Source organism: Rhincodon typus, chromosome 48 (genome assembly GCF_021869965.1).
Source record: "Rhincodon typus isolate 14 chromosome 48, sRhiTyp1.1, whole genome shotgun sequence".
Taxonomy (NCBI): Eukaryota; Metazoa; Chordata; class Chondrichthyes; order Orectolobiformes; family Rhincodontidae; genus Rhincodon; species Rhincodon typus.
The window spans coordinates 928,040-950,336 of record NC_063379.1 but is presented as its reverse complement, the minus strand read 5'-3'; the positions used below and the strand labels follow the sequence as shown (position 1 = coordinate 950,336).

General features: G+C 43.9%; 1 protein-coding gene across 1 annotated transcript in view; it reads left to right on the top strand.

Moving 5' to 3' along the window:
• Nucleotides 1–22,297, top strand: part of zfp91 (ZFP91 zinc finger protein, atypical E3 ubiquitin ligase) — a 70,196-nt gene that overhangs the window by 14,759 nt on the left and 33,140 nt on the right. The window contains exons 3-4 of the mRNA XM_048620735.1: nucleotides 7,787–8,151; nucleotides 20,810–20,841. Of these exons, the coding sequence (XP_048476692.1) occupies nucleotides 7,787–8,151; nucleotides 20,810–20,841 (397 nt within the window). The remainder of the gene's footprint in view (nucleotides 1–7,786; nucleotides 8,152–20,809; nucleotides 20,842–22,297) is intronic.

Here is a 22,297-nt window from a genome sequence, read left to right as displayed (position 1 = left end):
CATTGGGGGGGAATGCTGTGGGTCGCGCCGCGTGAGGGACATTGGGGGGGAATGCTGTGGGTCGCGCCGCGTGAGGGACCTGCGGGGGGGTGGTTGACGCTGTGTGAGGGGCGTGCAGATTGATGCCGTCTGTTTCTGTGTGAAGGGCATTAGCAGGGGAGTTACGCTGCCTGTTAATCTGCAGGGTATGAGAGAACTAATATCGTCTCTTCCAGTTGGTGTGAAAGATAGGGAGGGGTTATTTCTCAGTGTGAGGGACGCGGAGGGGTTTATACTGACTGATACTTCAGATGTGGGATGGGGGATGAATAGTGTTGTCTTCCTGGTATGGCAGGTTGATTAATACTGTCTAAACCTATATGAGAGATATGGGAATTGATGCTGTTATTCTCAGCCTAAGTGACATGGTGAGTAACACTAACATTACCCACAGTGTGACATATGTGTGTATGAATAATGTTTATCAAGTGCAAGCAGCATGCAGAAGATTAAGACTATTACTGTCAGCATGAGGGACATTGGCTAATAAATACTGTCTGTTTCGCTCAGTGTATTAATGTTGTCTGTTTCTCGGGTGAGTAATATTGCCTGTTACGCTCAGAATGAGGGACTGGGTGACTTAATGTTGTCAGTGTCTCCGTGTGAGTGCCTTGGGGATTAATATTGTCCATTATTCTCATTGTGCAATGCCTGGATTAATACTCTCGCTTACACTCTGAGGGACTGAGATGAATGATGCTGTCTGTCACGATAATGGGAAAGACCTTGAGAGGTGACTCATACTGTCTGTTACCTTTGCTCTGAGGAACAGTGAGATGAATACTCTTGGGTACTGTCATTGTGTTTAATACTGTCATCTACTGTCAGTATGAAGGATAGGAAGTGTAATATGTCAGTTACCCTCATTGGCAGATGGAATTAATACTCTGTTACTCTGTGTGAGGGATAGCAGGGATTAATATTGTCAATGTGAGATCCTAGGGCTTTCATGCTATCTGTTACCCTCAATATGATGGATTTCAGGGATTAATACTGTTAGTTAAACTCTGTGTTAGTGACATTGCATTAATACTATCTGTACTGAGGGACACAGGGATGTTTGATACTGTTATCTTCCGTGTGAAATATGCAGGGATTAATACTGTCAGTTTGTGTGAGGGATATAGTAATTAGTGATGTCTTGCTCTATGTGGGACATGTGTAGTATTGATACTGATTCACAATGAGAAATGTGGGGAGATTACAGCTGTTTGTTGAATCAGAGACTGGAGTGATTAATTCTGTCAGTTACCCTCTGCAGGACCATGGTATTGATTCTGTCAGTGCAAGGGACTTGACGCGATTAATACTGTTGACATTGCAGTTACAGAGACTTGGCTGAAAGAGGGAAAGCACTGGCAGCTAAATATCTCAGAATTTAGATGTTTCACATGTGATAGAAAGGGAGGTAACCGGGATGGGGGAGTTGCATTACTAGTAAAGGAGTATCTCTCAGCTGTACTGAGGGAGAATGCATCAGAGGAATCGTGTAGTGAAGCAATATGAGTAGAACTCTGGAATAGGAAAGGTGAAATCACAATGCAAGGGGTATACTACAGGCCTCCGAAAGGCCAGCCAGAGATAGAGGAGAGAATATGTAGACAGATTTTGGCAAGAAATAAAAACAACAGCGTTGTTATGGTGAGTGATTTTAGCATCCCCTATATTGACTGGGACTCACTACGTGCCAGGGCTTGGATGAGGAAGAATTTGTAAGGACCATTTGGGAGGGTTTCTTGACACAATATATGAACAGTCCAACCAAGGAAAGGGCTATACTGGACCTGGTTTTGGGAAATGAGCCCAGCCAGGTGAGTGAAGTTTCAGTGAGGCAGCATTTCGGGAGTGGTGATCATAATACTGAGAGTTTTAAGGTACTCATGGGTAGGGATAACAGCAGTCCTTGGGTGAAGGAGTTAAATTGGGGGCGAAGGCGAACTACAATAATATTAGGTAGGAATTGGAGAATGTTGATTGGAAGCGGCTGTTTGAGAGTAAATCTACATTGGACACGTGGGAGTGTTTCAAACGGCAGTTGATAAGAGTTCTGGAGTGGCACATTTCTGGGAGAATGAAAAATAGGTAAGGCAAGTTACATGCACCTTGGATGACCTCGGATGTTATGACCTTGGCCAAAAAGGAAAAGCATACTTAAGGTCTGGGAGGATGGGAATTGATGAAGCCCTTGAAGTACATAAGGAAAATAAGAAAGAACTTAAACAAGGAATTAGGGCTAAAAGTGGTCATGAAAAGTTGTTAGCAAATAGGACCAAGGAGAATGCCAAGGCTTTTTATACACATATATAAAAAGCAAGAGGGTAGCCAGTCAAAGGGTTGGCCCCCACTCAGGTACAAAGGAGAGGCAGTCTATCTGTGGAGCCAGAAGAAGTAGGTGAGGTCCTAAATGAATACTTTGTGTCGGTATTCACCAAAGAGAAGGAATTGATGGAGGATGTTTTCAGGAAGGGAGTGTTGAGTTTCTAGGCCAAATTACTACTAAAAAGGAAGAGGTGTTGTGTGTCTTAAAAAGTATTAAGTTAACTATAGGGTGGCACAGTGGCTCAGTGGTTAGCACTGCTGCCTCACAGCGCCAGGGACCCGGGTTCAATCCCAACCTTGGGCGACTGTCTGTGTGGAGTTTGCACATTCTCCCCGTGTCTGCAAGCGTTTCCTCCGGGTGCTCCAGTTTCTTCCCACAGTCCAAAGATGTGCAGGCTAGGTGGATTGGCCATGCTAAATTGCCCATAGTGTCCACGGATGTTTAGGTTAGGTGGGTTAGACATGGGTAAATCTGGTAGGGGAATGGGTCTGAGTGGGATGCTCTTCAGAGGGGTGGTGTGAACTTGTTGGGCCGAATGGCCTGTTTCCACACTAGGGATTCTATGATTCTACACGAGCCACTCTCTATGTCCTAGGACCTGATGGGATCTATCCCAGAATATTGATGGAGGCAAAAGAACAAATTGCTGGAGCATTGATAGATATCTCTTTATCCTCTAACCACAGGTGAGGTTCCAGAGGACTGCAGAATAGCCAATGTTGTCCCATTGTTTAAGAAGGGTAACAGAGAAAATCCTGGAAATTACAGGCCTGTGAGTCTCACTTCAGTGGTAGGGAAATTATTAGAAAAGTTTCTGAGACAAGATCTATATGCATTTAGAAGGAAATGAACTTGTTAGCGATAGTGTGGGGGAGGTCGTGTCTCACTAACTTGATTGAGTTTTTTGAGGAGGTTGAGAAGATGACTGAGGGAAAAGCTGTTGATGTTCTCTACATGGACTTCAGTAAAGCCTTTGACAAGGTCCCTCATGATAGACTGGTATAAAAGCTGAAGTCACGTGGCATCAGGCGTGAGTTGGCAAGAAGGATACAGAACTGGCTTAATCATAGGAGACATAGGGTGGCAGTGGAAGAATGCTTTTCAGAATGAATGGTTGTGACAAGTGGTGTTCCACTTGTGGATCAGTGTTGTTCACGATCCACATTAACCATTTGGAGGAAAACATAGCTGGTCTAAGCACTAAGTTTGCGGACGATACGAGGATTGGAGGAGTTGTCAGAGGATACAGCAAGATATAGATCAGGTGGAGGCATTGGCAGAAAATGGCAGATGGAGTTTAATCTGGAAAAATATGAGGTGATACGTTTTGGAAGGTCAAGCACAGGTGGAAATTATACAGCGAATGGCAGAACCCTTAGGAGTATTAATATGCAGAGGGATCTGGGCATGCAGGTCCTCAGATCAATGAATGTGGCAGTGCAGGTAGAAAAAAAGGCTTATGGCATTCTTGCCTTCATTGGCAGGGGCATTGAGTATAAGGATAGACAAGTTATGCTGCAGCTTTATAGAACTTTAGTTCGGCCACACTAGGAATATTGCGTATAGTTCTGGTCACCACACTACCAGAAGGATGTGGATGCTTTTGAGAGGGTACAAAAGAGGTTTACCAGTGTGTTGCCCAGTATGGGGATCTTAGCTGTGAAGAGGTAGGATAGACTGGGTTTGTTTTCACTGGAATGCAGGAGGTTGAGGGGCAAACGCATATAAGATTGTGAATGGCATGGATAGAGTGAACAGGATGAGGCTTTTTCCCAGGTTGGAGAGGTCAATTACTAGGGGACACAGTTTCAAGATGCAGAGTGGAGGTTTAAAAGAGATGCGAAAAACTTGCCTTCCACACAAAGAATGGTGAGTGCCTGGAATGCTTTGCTAGACGAGGTTGTGGAAACAGTAGCAGCATTCAAGAAACACCTGGATGAATACTTGAATAGGAAGAGATATGGATCCTGTAGGTGAAGACAGTTTTAGTGTGGAAGGGCAAAATGTGTTGGCGCAGGCTCTGAGGGCCGAAGGCCTGTTCCTGTGCTTTATTGTTCTTTGTAGTCTAGGAGGCTTAGGTATTAATACTGTCTGTTCAGCTCTGCATGAGTGATATGAAGGAATTAATCCTACCTTTACCCTTAATGTGAGGACTGGGTGGAACAGTAATGGTGATGTTAAGACTGTAACCCTCACAAGAGTAAGCAACTCACTGTAGAATGTGATGCTGCAAATATCTCTCAAATATGTGAGCCCATCACATTAATACAAAAGTGAAGGCTGAAGCATTCGCAATAATCTTAAACCAGAAGTTCCTAGAAACCAGCAATAGATCGTTTGGCCCTTCAAGTCTTCTGTGCATCTAATATGATGACAGCTGATCGTCTGTCTCAGCACCATATTCCCTTTTACTCTCTGTGCCTCTTCATGCTTTTAATATCGAATTCTTTGTCTCGACAACCTTCTGTGGTAGTGATTTCTACAGGCTCATCACCCTCTGAATGAAGAAACGTTTCCTCATCTCAGTCCTAAACAGCCTACCGCATATGCTCAGACTGTGACCCTTGGTTCTCGACTGGATGATCCATCTTGGGCGCCTCTAGAGAGCCCCAGCATTACACATGTCAGTCTCCAGCCGCCTCAATTCACTGTGTGATATCAAGGCTAGAGGCACTGAATAACTCCTGGACTGGCAGGTGTGTGTTCAAGTCCCAACTGCTCCAGGGGTATACAATAACATTTCTGAACAAGCTAATTCGAAAAATCTGATTAAGTAAAGAAAAAGTAATAGCACAACCACCACAATAGGTCTCTGTTGAAAACTTTTTTTTACTGTACAGGCCATGGGCCCTGACAAAATGGGCAGTAGTCCTGAAGATGTGTGCTCTCGGTCTTGCTGTGCCTCTAATCAACTGTGCTAGTATGGCTGCATTATTGGCATCTACCTGACAATGTGCAAAATTGCCCAGGCGTATCCTGTACTCAAAGGCAGGACAAATTCAACCCAGTCAATTACTGCCCCATTATTCTACTCCTGACCATCAGTAAAGTGTTGGAAGATGTCATTGACAATGCTATTGAGCAGCACTCAATTAACTAAAAACTTCTTGCTGATGCTTGGGTTGTGTTCTGCCAGTCTTGTTTTAAACATGACATGATATCAAGGCCTCACTTGACTGAGTGTTCCATCAAGGAGCTCTAGCAACACTGTTGTCAATAGGCATCAAGGGGAGAATCGGTTTACGGAGCATCTGCACTCTGCACACAACAACCAAACTGACCTTCTAATTGCCATCTGTTTTGATTTCCCCTCCCACTCCCCTGACAACACATTCATCCTTGGCCGCCTCCTCTGTCAGAGTGAAGCCAAACATAAACTGAAAGAGCAACATCTGATATTTCACATTGGGAAGCTTAAAGCCCAATGGCCTTAACAATGACTTCACTAGCTTCAAAATCCCTTCAACCCCAGCCTCATTCCATGTCTGCCCCTCCCCTACCTTACCTGATCTACCCTGTTTATCTTCCCACTCAACTATCTGCTCCACCCTTCCCATGGACCAATGACAATAACCCCTACCTGCATTCATCTATCACCATCTCTCCTACCCTTCCCACCCCCCAGCTACCCATTTTTTCTGACTCCCCTTCCCCTGCCCTCCTCAGTCCTGATGAAGAGTTTCAACACAAAACATTGACTTTCCTGCTCCTTGGATGCTGTCTGACTTGCTGTGCTTTTCCAGCCTCTCACGTATAGACTTTGGCTTCCAGCATCTGCAGTCCTTAACGTCTTCAAGGGTTTGAGTTGACCAAACACAAACTAAGATGCTTGTTTTGTGGTTGTTGTAGGTCAAACGCTCCTGTAGAATTTCCTCAGGATAGTGTCCTAGGCCCAACTGTTTTTGCAATGTACAGCTTTGTCGATTCCATTACTGATGCTGTTGATTCTGGATTATAATTAATTTGCATGTAAATACCGCCAGCTGTCATTGTGGGATTGAACCCATTCTAACCAGAGCATTAGCCTGAGCTCTGGATTGTTAATCCAGTGACGTTAACTCTGATTTTTTTCTTCACAGATGCTGCCAGACCTGCTGAGCTTTTCCAGCAACTTCTGTTTTTGAATCTTACATTTTTCTTCATTGTGCACCATCTTCCAATACTTTTTGCACAATCACTTGATCTATTTATATGCCTTTCAGAGTCTTCATATATTCGTTACAACTTGATCTCCTATCTTGGTTTGTATCAGCAGCAAATCTGGTTACAGTGCAGCCTGCGCCTTATCCGAGTTATTAATACTGTACAGATATTTGAGGCCCAGCTCTGATCCTTGGTGATTTCCTTAGGTCACACCAAAGGGTCCTTTTGAATGCAAGTCGTTTGCCTATTAGTATTGATCCTCTATTAGCGACTCTCTCAGCACATCAGTGGGCCGTGTCAGCTTGGATTCTTGGCTGAGGTCTTGAGTAGCTCTACTCTGATGCACCTCTTGGTCAAAAGGCAAGAATGTTGGGGCTGAGCCAAGGCTACTCATTCAGCATCCGTATTGATCCTACCATGCAAACTTCAGCCATAAAATGCCTGGTGTAACCAAGGCTGAAGGAAGAGCTAAAGAAGTAACGGTGACAATTTGCCCGAACGATGTACTGGGTGTGGGTGGAGTTCTGATAGGCTTTCAAACATGCACTGGTCAAGATGAGGAATAGTCTTTTCACAAAGAGCTTGGTTATTAGGGAAGGTGGTGCCATTGTAGTAATGTATCTGGACTGTTGATCCAGACGTTCAGGCCTTTGAGATCAGGGCACTGGTGGTATTTAAATTAATTTCATTAATTGTAAGTAATGGTAACCAAGAAGCTATTATTTTTTTAAAATTGTTAATTCATTCATTCATCGGTTGTGGGCTTTGCTGGTTTTTCTCGTACTTACTGCCCATCCCTATTTACCCTCATGAAGGTGGTAATGACCTAAAACTCATTTGGTTCATTAATGACCTTTTCAGGGAGGGAAATCTGCCATCCATATCAAGCCATTCTGACTCGTGACTCTAGATCCACAGCGTTGTTGTTGGCTCTTAAATTCCCTCTGAAAAGAAATGACCCAGCCAGCCACTTGAGGGACAGCAAATGTTGGCCTTACCAATGGCAGCTACGTCCATCAAAAATGAAGAAAAAGAATAGTGTGTGTAATCTGAATATTGACTCACTGACCAGAATCCATTTGACACCCTGAATAAATACAGACGGATAGTTCTCCCACTGACTGCAGTTCGCTATGTGCCTCAGAGTACCAGTTGTTGTGATGTATGCAGTAACTTGTTTTGCTGATGAGTCCATTGGTTTTTCATGCATCAATGCGATTCCTATTCAGATACTAACAGTGTGTATCATTTCCCCCCTTTCTCTCTCTCTCATTTGCTGAGAAGCGGAGGATTCTGATCATAGACGAGCAGCGGCAGCGGGTAGAAGAGGCCGTGCTGTGCCAGGAGGTTGAGTGGGACCGTACCGACAGGCAGGTCGGTGGGCTGGTGTGGCAGCGCACAGAGGCCTGGGGCCAGGATGCGGACGAGCCAGGGAAGGTGCTGGTGTCGGTGGCCGGCGTGCGGGGCCAGGAGCAGCACCCGCCGACTACATTGCAGGGCCCAGCCCGCGATCGACCGGGGTCTTCCCCAGCACAGCGCAGACGCAAGTCGGAGTATCCCCGTCGGCGGAGCTGCATCTCGTTCACATTCGGTGGGGTGGAGCTGAGCGCGGGCCGTACTGAAGAAGGCGAGGAGCCGGTAGAGATCCGGTGAGTGGAGAGTGCACCTGGAGATGGTTGAGTCACCGGTGTCCAGGGCATTCCATGCATTTCAAAGGAACTCCTGATGGTTGGGGGAATTGAGGTCTGAGGCACAAATGTACCCAAAGTGGGGGGGAATTGATGATGGCGTGAATGCTCCTTTCAGACTCATAGGAGTGGTGGTTTTGAAGAGGGATTGATTATCAAACAGACCAGATGGTGCTTTGTCCCTTCCCGTGCACACTGGAAAAGCATGAGGGTACTTCCTGCTTGGTGCTAACAAGTGGGAAAGATATTCAAGATCAGATTTGCAGGGGAGCTGTGAAGAGATGCAGAAGAGATACAGTTTAGTGATAATGGGGGACCTTCACCTTTCTGAATGTGGAACAGCAGCAAATAGTGTTGGAAAGGGTTTATCGTATGTGTTTCAGAAACTCTCTTTGATGTATGTAAGAGGTAGGAACAGGAACAGGAGCAGGCCATCTGCTCCACCGAGCCTACTCTGCCATTCAATACGAGTGTGGCTGATCTTTTTGTGAACTTAACTCTAGAAACCCACCTGCTCACCATAATTATTAATTATTAATTCCTTTACTGTCCAAAAATCTATCTATCTTTGCCTGAAAAGCCTTCAACAAGATAGCCTCAACTGCTTCACTAGGCAGAGAATTCCACAGAATCACAAACCTTTTGGTGAAGAAGTTCCTCCTCAACTTAATCTGCTGCTGTTTATTTTTAAGTCTAATATTTAACCTGTTCTGGCCTACACTGGAAGGATTCTTTCCTCTGTTTGACTGGGATTGCTGTGGATCCAGTCCATCAAGTGTTAGCTAGGGAACTTCCAATGATCAGCGATCATAGCCAACCTAAAGTTTACGATGCTGTCTAAAAGAACCAAGTTGGACGTGGTCCAAATTCAGCGATTGGAGGACAAACTGTCCCAAGCAAAACTGTAAAGAAACAATAGGCTGCTATTTAAAAAGGAAATGGTTCATGTGCTTGAGGTGGGGCAGTCAAGTACTGAGCACTGAGTCAGTGAGAGCTTAAGTTGAAGCAGGAAAAGATGTGCACTGAAATATGTCATGTTGATAATTCAGGTGAGAATCCAGGCTTCAGTTCCATGTGGAGAGGTATTGAGAAGTTAGGGTTTTTTTCTGTGGAGATTATTGGAATTAACTTTGCAGGAAGTATTTAAAATGGAAGATCCTGGACAGAGTCACCCAAGATAGACTATTCTCATTGGTGTGAATACTGTGAACCGAAGGGCTGTTATTTAAGATTCTTGGCTAAAGACGCATCAGTGACATGTGAAACAGTTTTTCGCATTTGACGGAACTTGAGTGTTTGAAATCTAGAATGTATTGCTTTTATTTTCCACACATCCCATCCTTTCTATGTTTGACACCGCTTCAAATCTATGTCCTCTTCCTCCTGTTCTTGTCTCTTCTATAAGTGGGAGCAGCTCCTCATCTATTGTATCCAGCCTGCTCATGATTTTGAAAATGTCAATCAAATTTTCACTCGGCCTTTTTCTCCCTACGGAGTGCAGTCGTAATGGGGAAACGTTGTGTGTGGTCTTGACCCCACTTCGGATGACTTGTTATAATAACCAATAATAATGATCTCAGTGCTGATTATAGTCAATGACTGAGCAGCCATGATATTAGTGTGTAGAATTTTCTCCTCACTTTGGTCTTTTACAGGCAGCTTGTTAAGCTGGAGCTATGTAAATCCTAGCTCTAGACTTTTCAACTGGGGCAAACAAGCTTTCATGGCAGCTTCAAGCATGCCATTACCTTACACTTATTAATAAGATAGCTCCTCAGTCTTCCAAGCATCAGTGAATATAGATCAATTCTAATTGACCTCTTCTCATAGGATAGAGCACTCCTTCCAGAAATCAGTCAAGTGAATCTGTTTCACCACTTCGAAGGAAAGTATATCTTTCCTTTGCAAGAAACAAAACTGGTACACTATACCCCATGTTGTCTCTCCAAAACCCTATATACTTGCAGCAAACTCTCATTTTAATGAAACAAAGAACCCCTGTGAAGCTTTTTGGAATAGTATTTCTTTTTAGGTTGCTGTGCGTAATGTAGGAGTGTAAGTTCCAGCAGTGTAAAAGGGAGCTATTCTCTATCTAACCCCATACTGTACCTGTCCTAAGTGTGTTTGGCTGAGACAATTTAGAAGGAGCATTACTCTGCTACTCTGTATCTCAGAGTTTTAAGCAGAATAGGCAGGAAAGTGGAGTAAATGCAAGATATGTCATTATTGTCTTGTGTGATGGAGGACCTTGAAGGCCCTTGCAGCCTATTCCTGAACCTATTTTTTTATGTTCGTAGATTTCGATGCAGTTGATTTGGAGTCTAACCCCATGCAGTATCTGTGTTTGATGGGCAGTGTAGAGGGAACATTGTACCTAACTTGAAGTTAGTTGGTGTACTCTTCTCACTAAACCATGTGGCCTGTTTGTGTGACCAGATATTTTGTAGACACATACCCCTTTTCCAGGAATCAAATGCTAAAGAATCAAAAGGCAGGAGCAGAAAACAGGAGTACAGCATTGAGATAGTGGATTAGCCCTGATAATACTGAATGGAGAAGCTGGGATGAATGGTTTTACTCTTGCTCCTATCTTCAGTGTTTCTATGTTTCTGTCAGTGGTGCTAACATCCTCTAGAGAATGGCCAGTAATCACGGCTATGATTTCTGTTTTTCAGTGCCTGTGTGCATGAGTCCACTGCAGTTCTTTTATCAATATATTTCTTTATTTGAAGAGTCAAATAAATTTAATCCATCGCATATTGACTTTTAGAAATATATGTACCTGCTCTTCAGTAGACCGGGTGATGCTCATTTACCTTGAGGGAACTTTCGACTGGTGAGGCTGAGGTCAGTGGTGGATAAGTTGTTGGAGGGGTTTCTGAGAGACAGGGTTAACATGCATTTAGAGAGGCTTAGGTTAGGGATAGTTAGCATGGCATTGTGCATGGGAAATCATGTCTCACGAACTTGATTGAGTTTTTCAAGGATGTGACCAAGCAAAAAGATGAGGGCAGAGTGGATGATGTTATCGATATAGACTTTAACAAGGCAAATCTTTGTCAAAGTTCCACTTAGTAAACTTAGATCAAGTGGGGTTCCAGGGGAGCTTGTCAATTGGATACAAAGTTGACTTGATGGTGGAGAGTTGTTTTTCGGACTGGAGGTCTGCGACCAGCGATGTTGGGTCCACAGTTGTTTGTCATTTATATAGACTGTTTGGATGAGAATGTAGGGGGAATAGTTAGTAAGTTTGTGAATGATACCAAAATTGATCATATAGTAAACTGTCGAAAGTTATCTAAGAGTACAAAGAGATCCTGATCAATTGGGCCAATGGATCGAGGCCAGTTGAGATTAAGTTTAATTTAGATAGATGCAAAGTGCATTTTGGTACACCAAGGAGGGCAGGACTTACACAGTTAAAGATAGGGCCTTGGAGAGTGCTGTCAAACAGAGATCCCGAGGAGTTCAGAAGCTTAGTACCTTGAAAATTGCATCACAGGTAGGTGGAGTGGTAAAGAAGGCCTTTGGCGGGCTTGCCTTTATTGTTCAGACCATTGAGTGCAGGAGTTGGGATGCCATGGTGTGGTTGTCAATGATGTTGGTTAGGCCACTTTTGGAGTACTGTGGTATAGCTCTGGTCACGCTGTTAGAGGAGCGATATTAATAAGTTGGAGAGAGTGCAGAAAATATTTGAAATGATGTTATAGGGACTGGAGGATTTGATCTACAAGGAGCGCCTGGATAGGCTGGGACTTCTCTTTTTCACTGGAGCGACGACTTTATAGAGGTTTATAAAATCATGAGGGGCATAGATATAGTGAATAGCAAAGGTCTTTTCCACAGTGTGGGCAAGTTCAAGATGAAAGGGCAAAATTTTAACATGACGAGAAAGATTTAAAAGGGACTTCTGGGGCAACTTTTTCACACGGAGGGTGGTTCATGTGTGCAATGAACCACCGTCTGAAGTGGTAGATGCAGGTACAATTACAACATTTAAAAGACATTCGGACATGTACGCGGATAGGAAAGGTTTAGAGGGATATGAGCCAAGCGCTGGCAAATGGGACTAATTTAGTTTGGGAAACCTGGTTGGCGTGGATGAGTTGAAGCGAAAGGTCTGTTTCCAGACTCTCTGACTCTTAAAGCAGCATTTGCATTTCCCTGGCCCCTTTTATGACCTCTCCAGTTCCCAAAGCGTTTTGTTTGAATGCATACTCCTGACATGGAGCTGTCATAAATGGGACAGTCAGTTTCACATGATCTTTTTGAGAGATGTTTATGGTTCTTACCATCTTGCATCTGACTTTTTTTTTAATTCGTTCACGGGATGTTGCCTTTGCTGGCTGGGCCAATACTTACTGTCTAACTGCACTCGACAGTGAAGGAAAGAAGCTATATTTCAATGTTAGGGTGGTGAATGACTTGGAGGGAACTTGCAGGTTGTGTTCTTACTCTTCTGATCTTGTCCTTCTAGATGGTGGTGGTTGTGGATTTGAAAGGTGTTGTTTCAGAAACCTCTGAATTTCTGCCTTGCATCTTGTAGATGATACCCATTACTGCTACTGAGTGTCAGTGGTGGAGGACTGAATGTGAGTGTCAACCAGGTGTGATGCTTTGTCCTGGATGGTGTCAAGCTTCTTGAGTGTTGTTGGAGCTGCACTCATGCAGGAAAATGGGGCGTATTCCATCACACTCCAGACTTGTGACATGTAGATGGTGGGCAGGCTTTGGGGAGCCAGAAGAAAAGGTACTTTCTGTAAGACTTCTAGTCTTTGACTGGCTCTCGGAGCCCTAGTGTTGATACAGTGAATTCAGTCTTGTTTCTGGTCAATCCCCAGGATGTAGATAATGGGAGATTAAATGATGAGGAGGCAGTGGCCTCATGATTATTGCTAGACTATTAATCCAGAGACACAGCCAATGTTCTGGGGACCAGGATTTGAATCTCACCCCAAGGCAAGTGGTGAAGTTTCAATTCAATAAAAATCTGGCATTAAGAGTCTAATGATGCCCATAAAGTAATTGTCAATTGTCAGGGGGAAAGAAAATCTGGTTCCTTCATGGACTTTTCGGGGAAAAAAACTATCATCCTCACCTGGTCTGGCCTATGTGTGACTCCCCACCCAATGTGGTTTACTCTTAACAGTCCACTGGGCAGTTAGGGATGAACAACAAATGCTGATTAAGCCAGCAATACCCTCATTCTGTGAATGAATTTTTTAAAAGTGCCATTGAATATCAGGGGGTCATTGGCTTGGTATCATTATTGGTACCTGGGGAACACAGCATTATCTGTTACTGTCAGTCCAGCCTTGGTATTGCCAGGCCAATCTCGAACCTAATCAAATCTTTGCTGTCCATTCTCACTCCTTAGATCAGCAGTATTCATTTATTGGATGCAGTTTTGGTTATAAAGAACTCTTCCTTGTGTTTATACCCCTTTTAGGCTTCACCTCTCTTGATCTCTGCAGCCTTCTCCAGTTCTACAGCCCTGTGACATCTTTGCACCGCTCCTTTACTTTTAGCATCTGGTGCATCCCCAATCATCTTCATTCCACCATTGACCTGGAACTCTTGCATTCATTTTTTTTAAGCTCCTTGGCTCCCTCCACTTTGTTCCTTTTAAGATTGTTATTTCACTGATGCTCAATCAAAGACCTGGAACTCCCTTCTTCAATACAGTGTTCATGGTCGATAGCTGTTCAAGATGGCAAAGCTCACCCTCTCCCTCATGGGAGCCATATGGAATAGGCAATAAATGGTGGTCCACCTGGAAACTTTAACTACTTGTTCATTACCACCGAGAAGGATAGTGATTTATGCCAAGTTAGCAAGTTGTGCTGAAGCCAAGTAAGGAATCCTGTTGATGTTTTGATGCTTTGTACATTTTTGTGTTATTACTGTTGTTATGAGAGTAGCAAAGTTCTTTCTGGTGTCCTTTTTATTATTCTTCCTCGGGTATTGCCGCTAAGGCTAGCATTTGTTGCCCGTCCCTGATTATCCTTGAACAATGAAGTCATGTAAGAGCCACAAATGTAGCCCCCCATTTCCTTCAGAGAAGGAAGTCCGCCATCCTTACCTGGTCTGGCCAACAAATTATTCCAGACCATAGCAGTTGGATTGACTCTGAAATAGTGACCAAACCACTCGGTTGTATCTAAGCACGACAAGGTGTGATTAAAGCAATAAAGCCCGATGGACAACCTGGCGTCAACCAAGGCTACCAAACAAAACTACTGTGGTGCACCAGGTTCTGTTGTTTTGGTAAAGTCATCCTTATTAACATGTGGGGACTTGAACCACAGTTATGAAAGCTGACCCACAGACTAGTCAAGCAAAAGTCTGATACAGTCATTCTCACAGAATTATGTCTCACTAAGCCCCAAAAAAATACCATCATCATCCCTGGGCATGGTCAGTCCAGAGATATTGGCACAGCAGTGTACTGTCTGCACAGGATTGCCCTGGGAGTCATCAACATTGATCCGTGGGGATCCATGAAATATAATGCTATTAAGTGAAGCTTGTTTAACATCACTTGAAAGAAGCACTGCGTAGTGTGTGCTGGTTACATGGGGATGCAAGACCATAGACTGTATGCTGAGGGAGATGGTCTCCAGTGTCCATCACCGAGAGTGGTTTGGCAGCATTACTAACCAAACTGACTGAGTCCCAAAGGACTTAGTTGCTAGACTGGATCAATAACATGGAGAGGGAACCAACCATTAAGAACTGAACACTTCTCGTTTGGATTTTTCATTCTAAGCTCCTTACACTGATGCAATCCATTTCTTAACATGTCTACACTGTCATTTCAGGAGAAACTGTTTCACACATCTAATGCTCCCCAAAATTCTGCAAAATGAAGCCAAAAGGCTTTTTCAGCTGAGTGTTAACCTGAGCCAAAAAAATATTCTGGATCTTTCTAACTGAAAATGCAGTGCACCTCAATTTACTCTCTTCGATTGTGAAAACTCCCAATGAAAATGTTACACTCCTGGATGTCTCAATTTTTTAATTAAAAAGAGAGCATAGCACCAGAAAGCCTGACAAGCCAGCTATGAAATCCCTTCAAAGTCGGACAAAAAGGCAACAATCTACTAGTTCCAAATCCAACTCTTAAAATGTATGTACATTTCACACGAGCAACTTGAGACTGCGTCCATGAGGCACTGTGGGCGCTCAGTAGAATCTTAGTTAACCACAATCTGTAACCTCGTGGCTCAGCATTTAGTCTGGTTTAGCATTACCACCAAGATTGTGGATCAACCCTGCATCAATAGAGAGTACAGGAGTGCATGTCAGAAATAGTACCAGGAATATCTAAAAATGAGACATCAGCCTGGTCAAGATATTTAAGACAAGACTGCCTTGCACATTCCTCCTCATCTTCAGATTCACAACCCCCTGGCTAAAGAAATTCCTCCTCATCTCCGTTCTAAAGGGTCATTCCTTCACTTTGGCATTGTGCCCTGGGGTCCTAGTCTCTCCTAGTGGAAGCATCTTCTCCACATTCACTCAATACGGGCCTCTCAGTATTCTGTAAGTTTCAATGAGATCTCCCCCTTGTCCTTCTGAACTGTGTTGGGTACAGACTCCGGGTCCTCACCACTCTTTACATGACAAGCCCTTCATCCCCTGGATCATTCTTGTGAACCTACTGTGGAATACCTCCAATGCCAGCACATCCCTCCTTAGATATGAGGCCCAATACTGCTTTCAATATTCAAAATGCTGTATGACCATAGCCTTATATAGCCTCAGCAGTACATCCTGCTCTTGTATTCTTGCCCTCTCAAAATGAAAGCTGAAACTGCATCTGCATCTTAACTAAATCTGCATGTTAATCTTAAGAGAATCCTGAACTAGGATTCGAAGCCCCTTTGTGCTTCAGATTTCGGAAGCCTTTCCCCAGTTACAACACAGTCTATGCCTCTATTCTGCCTACCAAGTACATAACCTGGTACTTTCCCACATTGTATTCCATCAGCCGCTTCTTTGCCAGTCTCCTAACCTGTCTCAGTCCTTTTGCAGCCTCCCCGCTTCCACAACACTACCTGTCTGTCCACCTATATTTGGTCATCTATAAACTTAGCAACAATGCCCTCAATTCCTTCATCCAGCTTTTGAAAGTATAATGTGAATAGTTGTGGTGCCAACACTGACCACTGTGCGACTCCAGTCACCGGCTGGCATCCTGATGCATGTGTGCCTAAATCAAATGGCAAAGTAACCCGTGGAATTGAGGGAAATACTTTTATGCAGAAAATTACAATCTGGGATGCATTATGTGAGTTATGTTTGGTGAGAGAGAAATGTGAATTTTTCTAAAAGTAAACTAATAAATACTTGAACAGAAAACTAAATACATGGATTATGGAGGAGGGACAAGGAGTTATTAAGTAGAAATTGAACAGTTTCAGACGCAGTCTGCGTGTACACTTTCTAGTTTGAGTTATATTTCAACTAAACATGCACCATAAAAGCCAGCTGACTCCTTGCTGACTCTTCACAAAAGTATGAAGGAAGTTATTTTTGATCAGCCTTTGAGCTGCGTTACCACACACCTCTAGGACGGATGGGACAGGAGCCCAGACCTCTGACCCAGAGACCACTGCGCCACATGAACCATTTCACAAAACCTGCTTGCCTTTTCTTTAACTTCTAAGTATTTAGTGTTCTGTTACCTGAATTAGATGGTAACAGAGGGGAACAGGAGTAATTGGACCTGTGCTGGCTTTTTGAAAGAGCTATCCATTGGGCTGAAGAGTCCCTTTGCAGTATAGTTCTAAGAAAGCTCCAATACTAAGGAGCAGGGCCTGAGCCACTCTGAAGAAGAAGCTTGTGTCTTTAAATGTGGTAGGGAGCAGCAGACCTTACAATAAACAATAGACAGCCTGTTAAAGGAGACCAAAAAACTAGTGTCAGGAAGCAGCAATCTCCATCCAGCAAACTGACAATAGAGTCACTGTTCCTTTAAAGGAGAACCGAAAGCTGTGATTCCAGGAAGTAATGGGATCCTACATGGGATAACAAAAGTACTAGTGTTTCTTAAATAACCCATTGTACAAGGGAGATCAAAGGGACCACTTGTTTGTCTGATCTGGGAGCCCAGTGTCTTGGCTGGATGGAAAGAGAACGGATCGGTAAGTTAGTTCCATGTACTCAAACTCAGCAAAAACCATTGCCTTTATCCTAACTGGCACTGGAACCCGGTCGCACAGCACTCCCTGTGGTCACTTAACTACATTCAACATAAGAGCCAGGAGCAGGAGTAGGTCATCTGGCCCTTCGAGCCCGCCCTGCCAGTCAATAAGATCATGGATGAGCTTTTCATGGTGTCAGCTCCACTTACCCACCCTCTCACCATAACCCTTAATTCCTTTACTGTTCAAAAAATTATCTATCTTAGCTTTAAAAACATTCAATGAGGAAGCCTCAACTACTTCACTAGGCATGGAATTCCACAGATTCACAACCCTGTGGGTGAAGTTCCTCCACAATTCAGTCCTAAATTTGCTCCCCCTAAATTTGAGGCTATGCTCTCTTGTTCTATTTTCACCCGCCAGTGGAAACATCCTGCTTCCATCTTACCTATTTCCTTCCTAATTTTATGTGTTTCTAAAAGATCCCCCTCATTCTTTTAATTTTCAATGAATATAATCCCGGTCTACTCAGTCTCTCCTCATAAGCCAACCCTCTCAACTCTGGAATCAGCCTAGTGAATCTCCTCTGCACCCTCTCCAGTGTGCCAGTATGTCCTTTCTCAAGTGAGGAGACCAAAACTGCACGCAGTACTCCAAGTGTGGCCTCACCAGCTGTAACATAACCTCCCTGCTTTAAACTCAATCCCTCTAGTAATGAAGGACAAAATTCCATTTGCCTTAATTACCTGTTGCACCTGCAGACCAACCTTCTGCAATTCATGCACAAGGACACTTGGGTCCCTCTGCATAGCAGCACACTGCAATTTCTTACATTTCAAATAATAGTCCTTTTTATTGTTATTCCTACCAAAATGTATGACTTCACATTTATCAACATTGCCCACTCACTTAAACTATCTATATCCAACTGCAAGCTTTTGGAGTCCTCTGCACATTTTGCTCTGCCACTCATCTTTGTGTCTTCCGCAAACTTTGACACTACACGTAGTCCCCAATCCAAATCATCTACGTAAAATGTAAACAATTGCAGTCCCGACACTGATCCCTGAGGCACACCACTAGTCACTGATTGATTGCCAACCAGAAAAGCGCTCATTTATCCCCACTCTTCGCTTCCTGTTAGTTAACTAATCCTCTATCCATGCTAATACGTTGCTTGTAATGCCCTGCACCTTTATCTTATGGAAAAGTCTTTTGTGTGGCACCTTGTCGAATGGTTTTTGGAAGTCTCGATACACCACGTCTGCTGGGCCCCTTTGTCCACTGCACTCGTAATGTTCTCATAGAATTCCAGTAAAATAGTTAAACGTGACCTGCCCTTAATGAACCCACACTGTGCCTGCCCAAAGGGATAATTTCTGTGTAGATGTCTTGCTATTTCTACCTTGATAGATTCAAGCATTTTCCCCACTACAGAAGTTAAGCTAACAGACTTATAATTCCCCATCTTTTGTCTACCTCCTTTTTTAAACAGTGGAGTTACTTAAAGGTGGTACATAAGTACAATCAGTGTTTGAGTCAGCAGCCCCACAGTTTGGACAAGTTATGTTATTGTGTTCCATATGTACAGTCAAGCATTGTCCTGTTTGCGGACCCAGATTGTGTGATGAAGGTCCTCACTGGACCGGGAACCACAGTAAAATGAGAAGGTGAGGTTGTAGTACAGTTTTAACGTTGTGATTCTAAGGTGGTTTCGGGAGCAGTGATATCTCTGTGTGCACATTGAAGGATAGTGAGCCAAGTTTGTGAGGCCTTTTGCAAAGCCGGCAGGATCATCAATACTTTGTAGCAAAGCAAGGTTCGCATTGAGCTCTTGCTTGTCATTGGTTCTGCCTCAGAAAAGGTGCAGAAGAGCTTCACTACAATGGTACCAAAGGTGAGGAGTTTCAGTTCTGAGGCAACAGTGCAGTGGTTGATCCCAGTGAAGCAGAGAGGGTTTTTACAATGTAGATGCTGGGAGACGCGTTTCCTCAGGATGAAGTGAGAAATCTGGGAACAGAATAGTATGTCTGATAGGGCAAAGATCAGTAAAAACTCCTGACTTGGAGGTTGGTGAATCTTTGGAATTCTTCACTCTAGAGAACTTTCCATGCTCACTTGTCCAGAATTTATAGATTTTTTAAAAAAACTATATATTTCCTAATCAGTCTATTCAGCGATGTTATTACACAACACTGGAGCAGGTAGGACTTGAACGCTGGTCTCCTGATGCAAGACTTCCCCAACTTATAGATTTTTAAACTTCAGAAGATACAGAGATTAGGTGAACCTGAGTTTGCAGTTCAGCAGTAATCTTATTAGAAGGCAGCATATGTTTGAGGGCTCATAGCTCCTACTCCTACCGTTTAAAATTCCCTGAGGGAACTCCAGATTGAGATGTCTCTACAACGTGCTCAAAATTATCAAGTATGTCAAAAAAAGTAGGTAGAAAGCAATTTGTTCCATTGTGGAAGCAATGGAAATGACTGGACCTTGACTGAAGCTCAATGACAGAAATGTGGTGGGAGAATTTTCCTTTTCACTTGTGATTTGAAATGGGTTTTGTGCATGAGTGGTGGCGACAAATTCAGTATCAGCACTGTAAGTGCAGTTAGATATATCTGAGAGAGTAAATGCAGAGCTGTGGGATGGAAAAAGCAAGGCAGTGAGACAAATTGTGGAGGGGTTGAATGACCACTTGCACTGTAAAACAATAAGCAAAATCTCTTTATCTTCTCATTGTGTTTTAACACCTATTGCTTTGAACTTTTGAATTCTGCTCTTGCCTGAATTCATTTTTGCTGCTATAGCTCGATATCCAAATGTTTTTACCAAAGATTTGCGTTGTTAAGCGCCTTGGGGCGTTCTTTTTAATGTCAAAGGGCGCTGTGTAAATGCAAGTTATTTATTGTCACAGAAAATGCTGGAAATAATCAGCAGGTCTGGCAGCTTCAGTGGAGAGAGAAACCAAGTTAATGTTTCAGGTTAGTAACCTTTCATCAGAACTTGTTAGGCTATTGACTGGAAATGTGACCTCTGTTTCTCTCTTCCCCACCCTACCTTCGCTCCCCTCTGTTTTGCCCCCCCCCCTCCTCTCCCTCTCTCTCTTCCCCCCCCTCCCCCCCCCTCCCTCTCTCTCTCCCCCCCCCCCCCCCCCCTTCTCTCTCTCTCTCTTCCCACCACCCCCCAGCGTTCCCCTCTGCCCCTCTCTCTCCCTCCCCATCCCCACCCCTCCACATCCCTCCGTGGCCCCCCATGGCCTCGCTGACACCCGTGCCCCCTCTCTTTCCTTCTTTTCACCCGTCGATCCCTGCTGCAGATGCCCTGCCCAATCTGATTGTTTCCAGCATTTTGTTTTACAATTTGGATTTCCAACATCCTACGGTGTTTTTTTTTCTCCTTTTTGTTGTGAACGATGCCTGATGGTTGCCCCACCTGTTGTCACTCTATGTTCTTTGCTCTTGTTACAGAGATCTGCAGCGATTCGGTACAACTCACAGAGGTAAGTCGATTTCATGTTTCATTCATTACACCCTTCCCGTCAGCTCCTGCAACCACAGGCTGCAACCCCTTATCAGCTTAATGTCATGTTCAGGGTAGCGGAGCAGGTCCAGTTGGGCATTTTAATTTGACTTGTTGTGCTGAACCTGACAGAGCCCCAGAAAGCCCCCCAAGGTTCTATAGAGAGAGGGTCATGTGGGATGGTGCTCCAACAAGTTGCACTGATCGCTGAGATTTGCAAGGAGTTGTTCTGTAATTTGAACTCTGAGACCGCATTGGCCTGCACTGGCTGTGTGTCTGTGTGTGTGTGAGGGAGAGAGAGAGGTATGAATTGGAACGCTAGAAATGATAAGGCAACGTAATCTAAACAGTAAAATGTAAAAGGAAGTGGGGGTGGGATGCAGAGAAGTCTGAGGTCTTGCATGTACTAATCCACAAAACTGAAGGTCAAGCTGAACAGAGACAGTAGTGCCATGGCAAAACTGCTGGAATGACCAGTCCAAAGGCTTTCAGGGTCACTGTTTTCCAAATCCTACCCAGCAGCTCGTGATATTCAAATGCACTTGATTTAATTAGAATTGAAAACTGGTCGCTGTCCAGAAAACTCATTGTCAGCTTCAAATTTAAAAAAAAGTTTGGTTGACTAATGCTGTTTCGGTAAGATTTCCTTACCTTGTCTTGCCTACGTGTGACTCCAGACCCACAGCAGTGTGGTTGATTCTCACTTGCCCTCTGAAATGGCCTGGGGAGCCACTCAGTTCATGAATGTGATTCACGTTCATCTTCTTGAGCACCCAGGAACCAGCAGTGTTGCCAGTTGGAACCTAATTTCCTTGAGTGGATGTAGAGGGGGCTTCTGGTGAAATGTGCAGGGTCTTGGACGTTGAACACAAGGAAAAGGAAGCTGTCCTAAGCCAATATAAATCATTTGGATAGATCTCATGCCATCTTTCCTGACCTGGAACTTGAGAGATAATGTCAAAACCCGAGCAAGGGTAAGAAGAATGGAACCCGATGAGGGGGTTTCAGTTATTTGGAGAGACTGAAGAAGCTGAGTTCTTCACCTTGGAACAGTGGAGGCTACAAGAGATTCTAAGCATTGTTAATATTGAGGGACTCACAATGGGTCAATAGAAAGAAACCATTTCCACTGACATGAGAGTGGATATAGAAATATGGTCATTGATCAGAATAATAAGTGACAAGGAGATACCTGTTAACCACGATATGGAGATGCCTGTGTTGGACTGGACTGGGTTGGGCAAGGTCAAAAATCACACAACACCAGGTTATAGTTCAACAGGCTTATTTGAAAACACTAGCTTTGGGAGCATTGCTCCTTCACCTTGACGCCTCTCACACTGCACCTGATGTAGGAGCAATGCTCCGAGAGCTAGTGGATTCAAATAAACCTGTTAGACTATAACTTGGTATTGTGATTTTTGACTGTTTCTGTT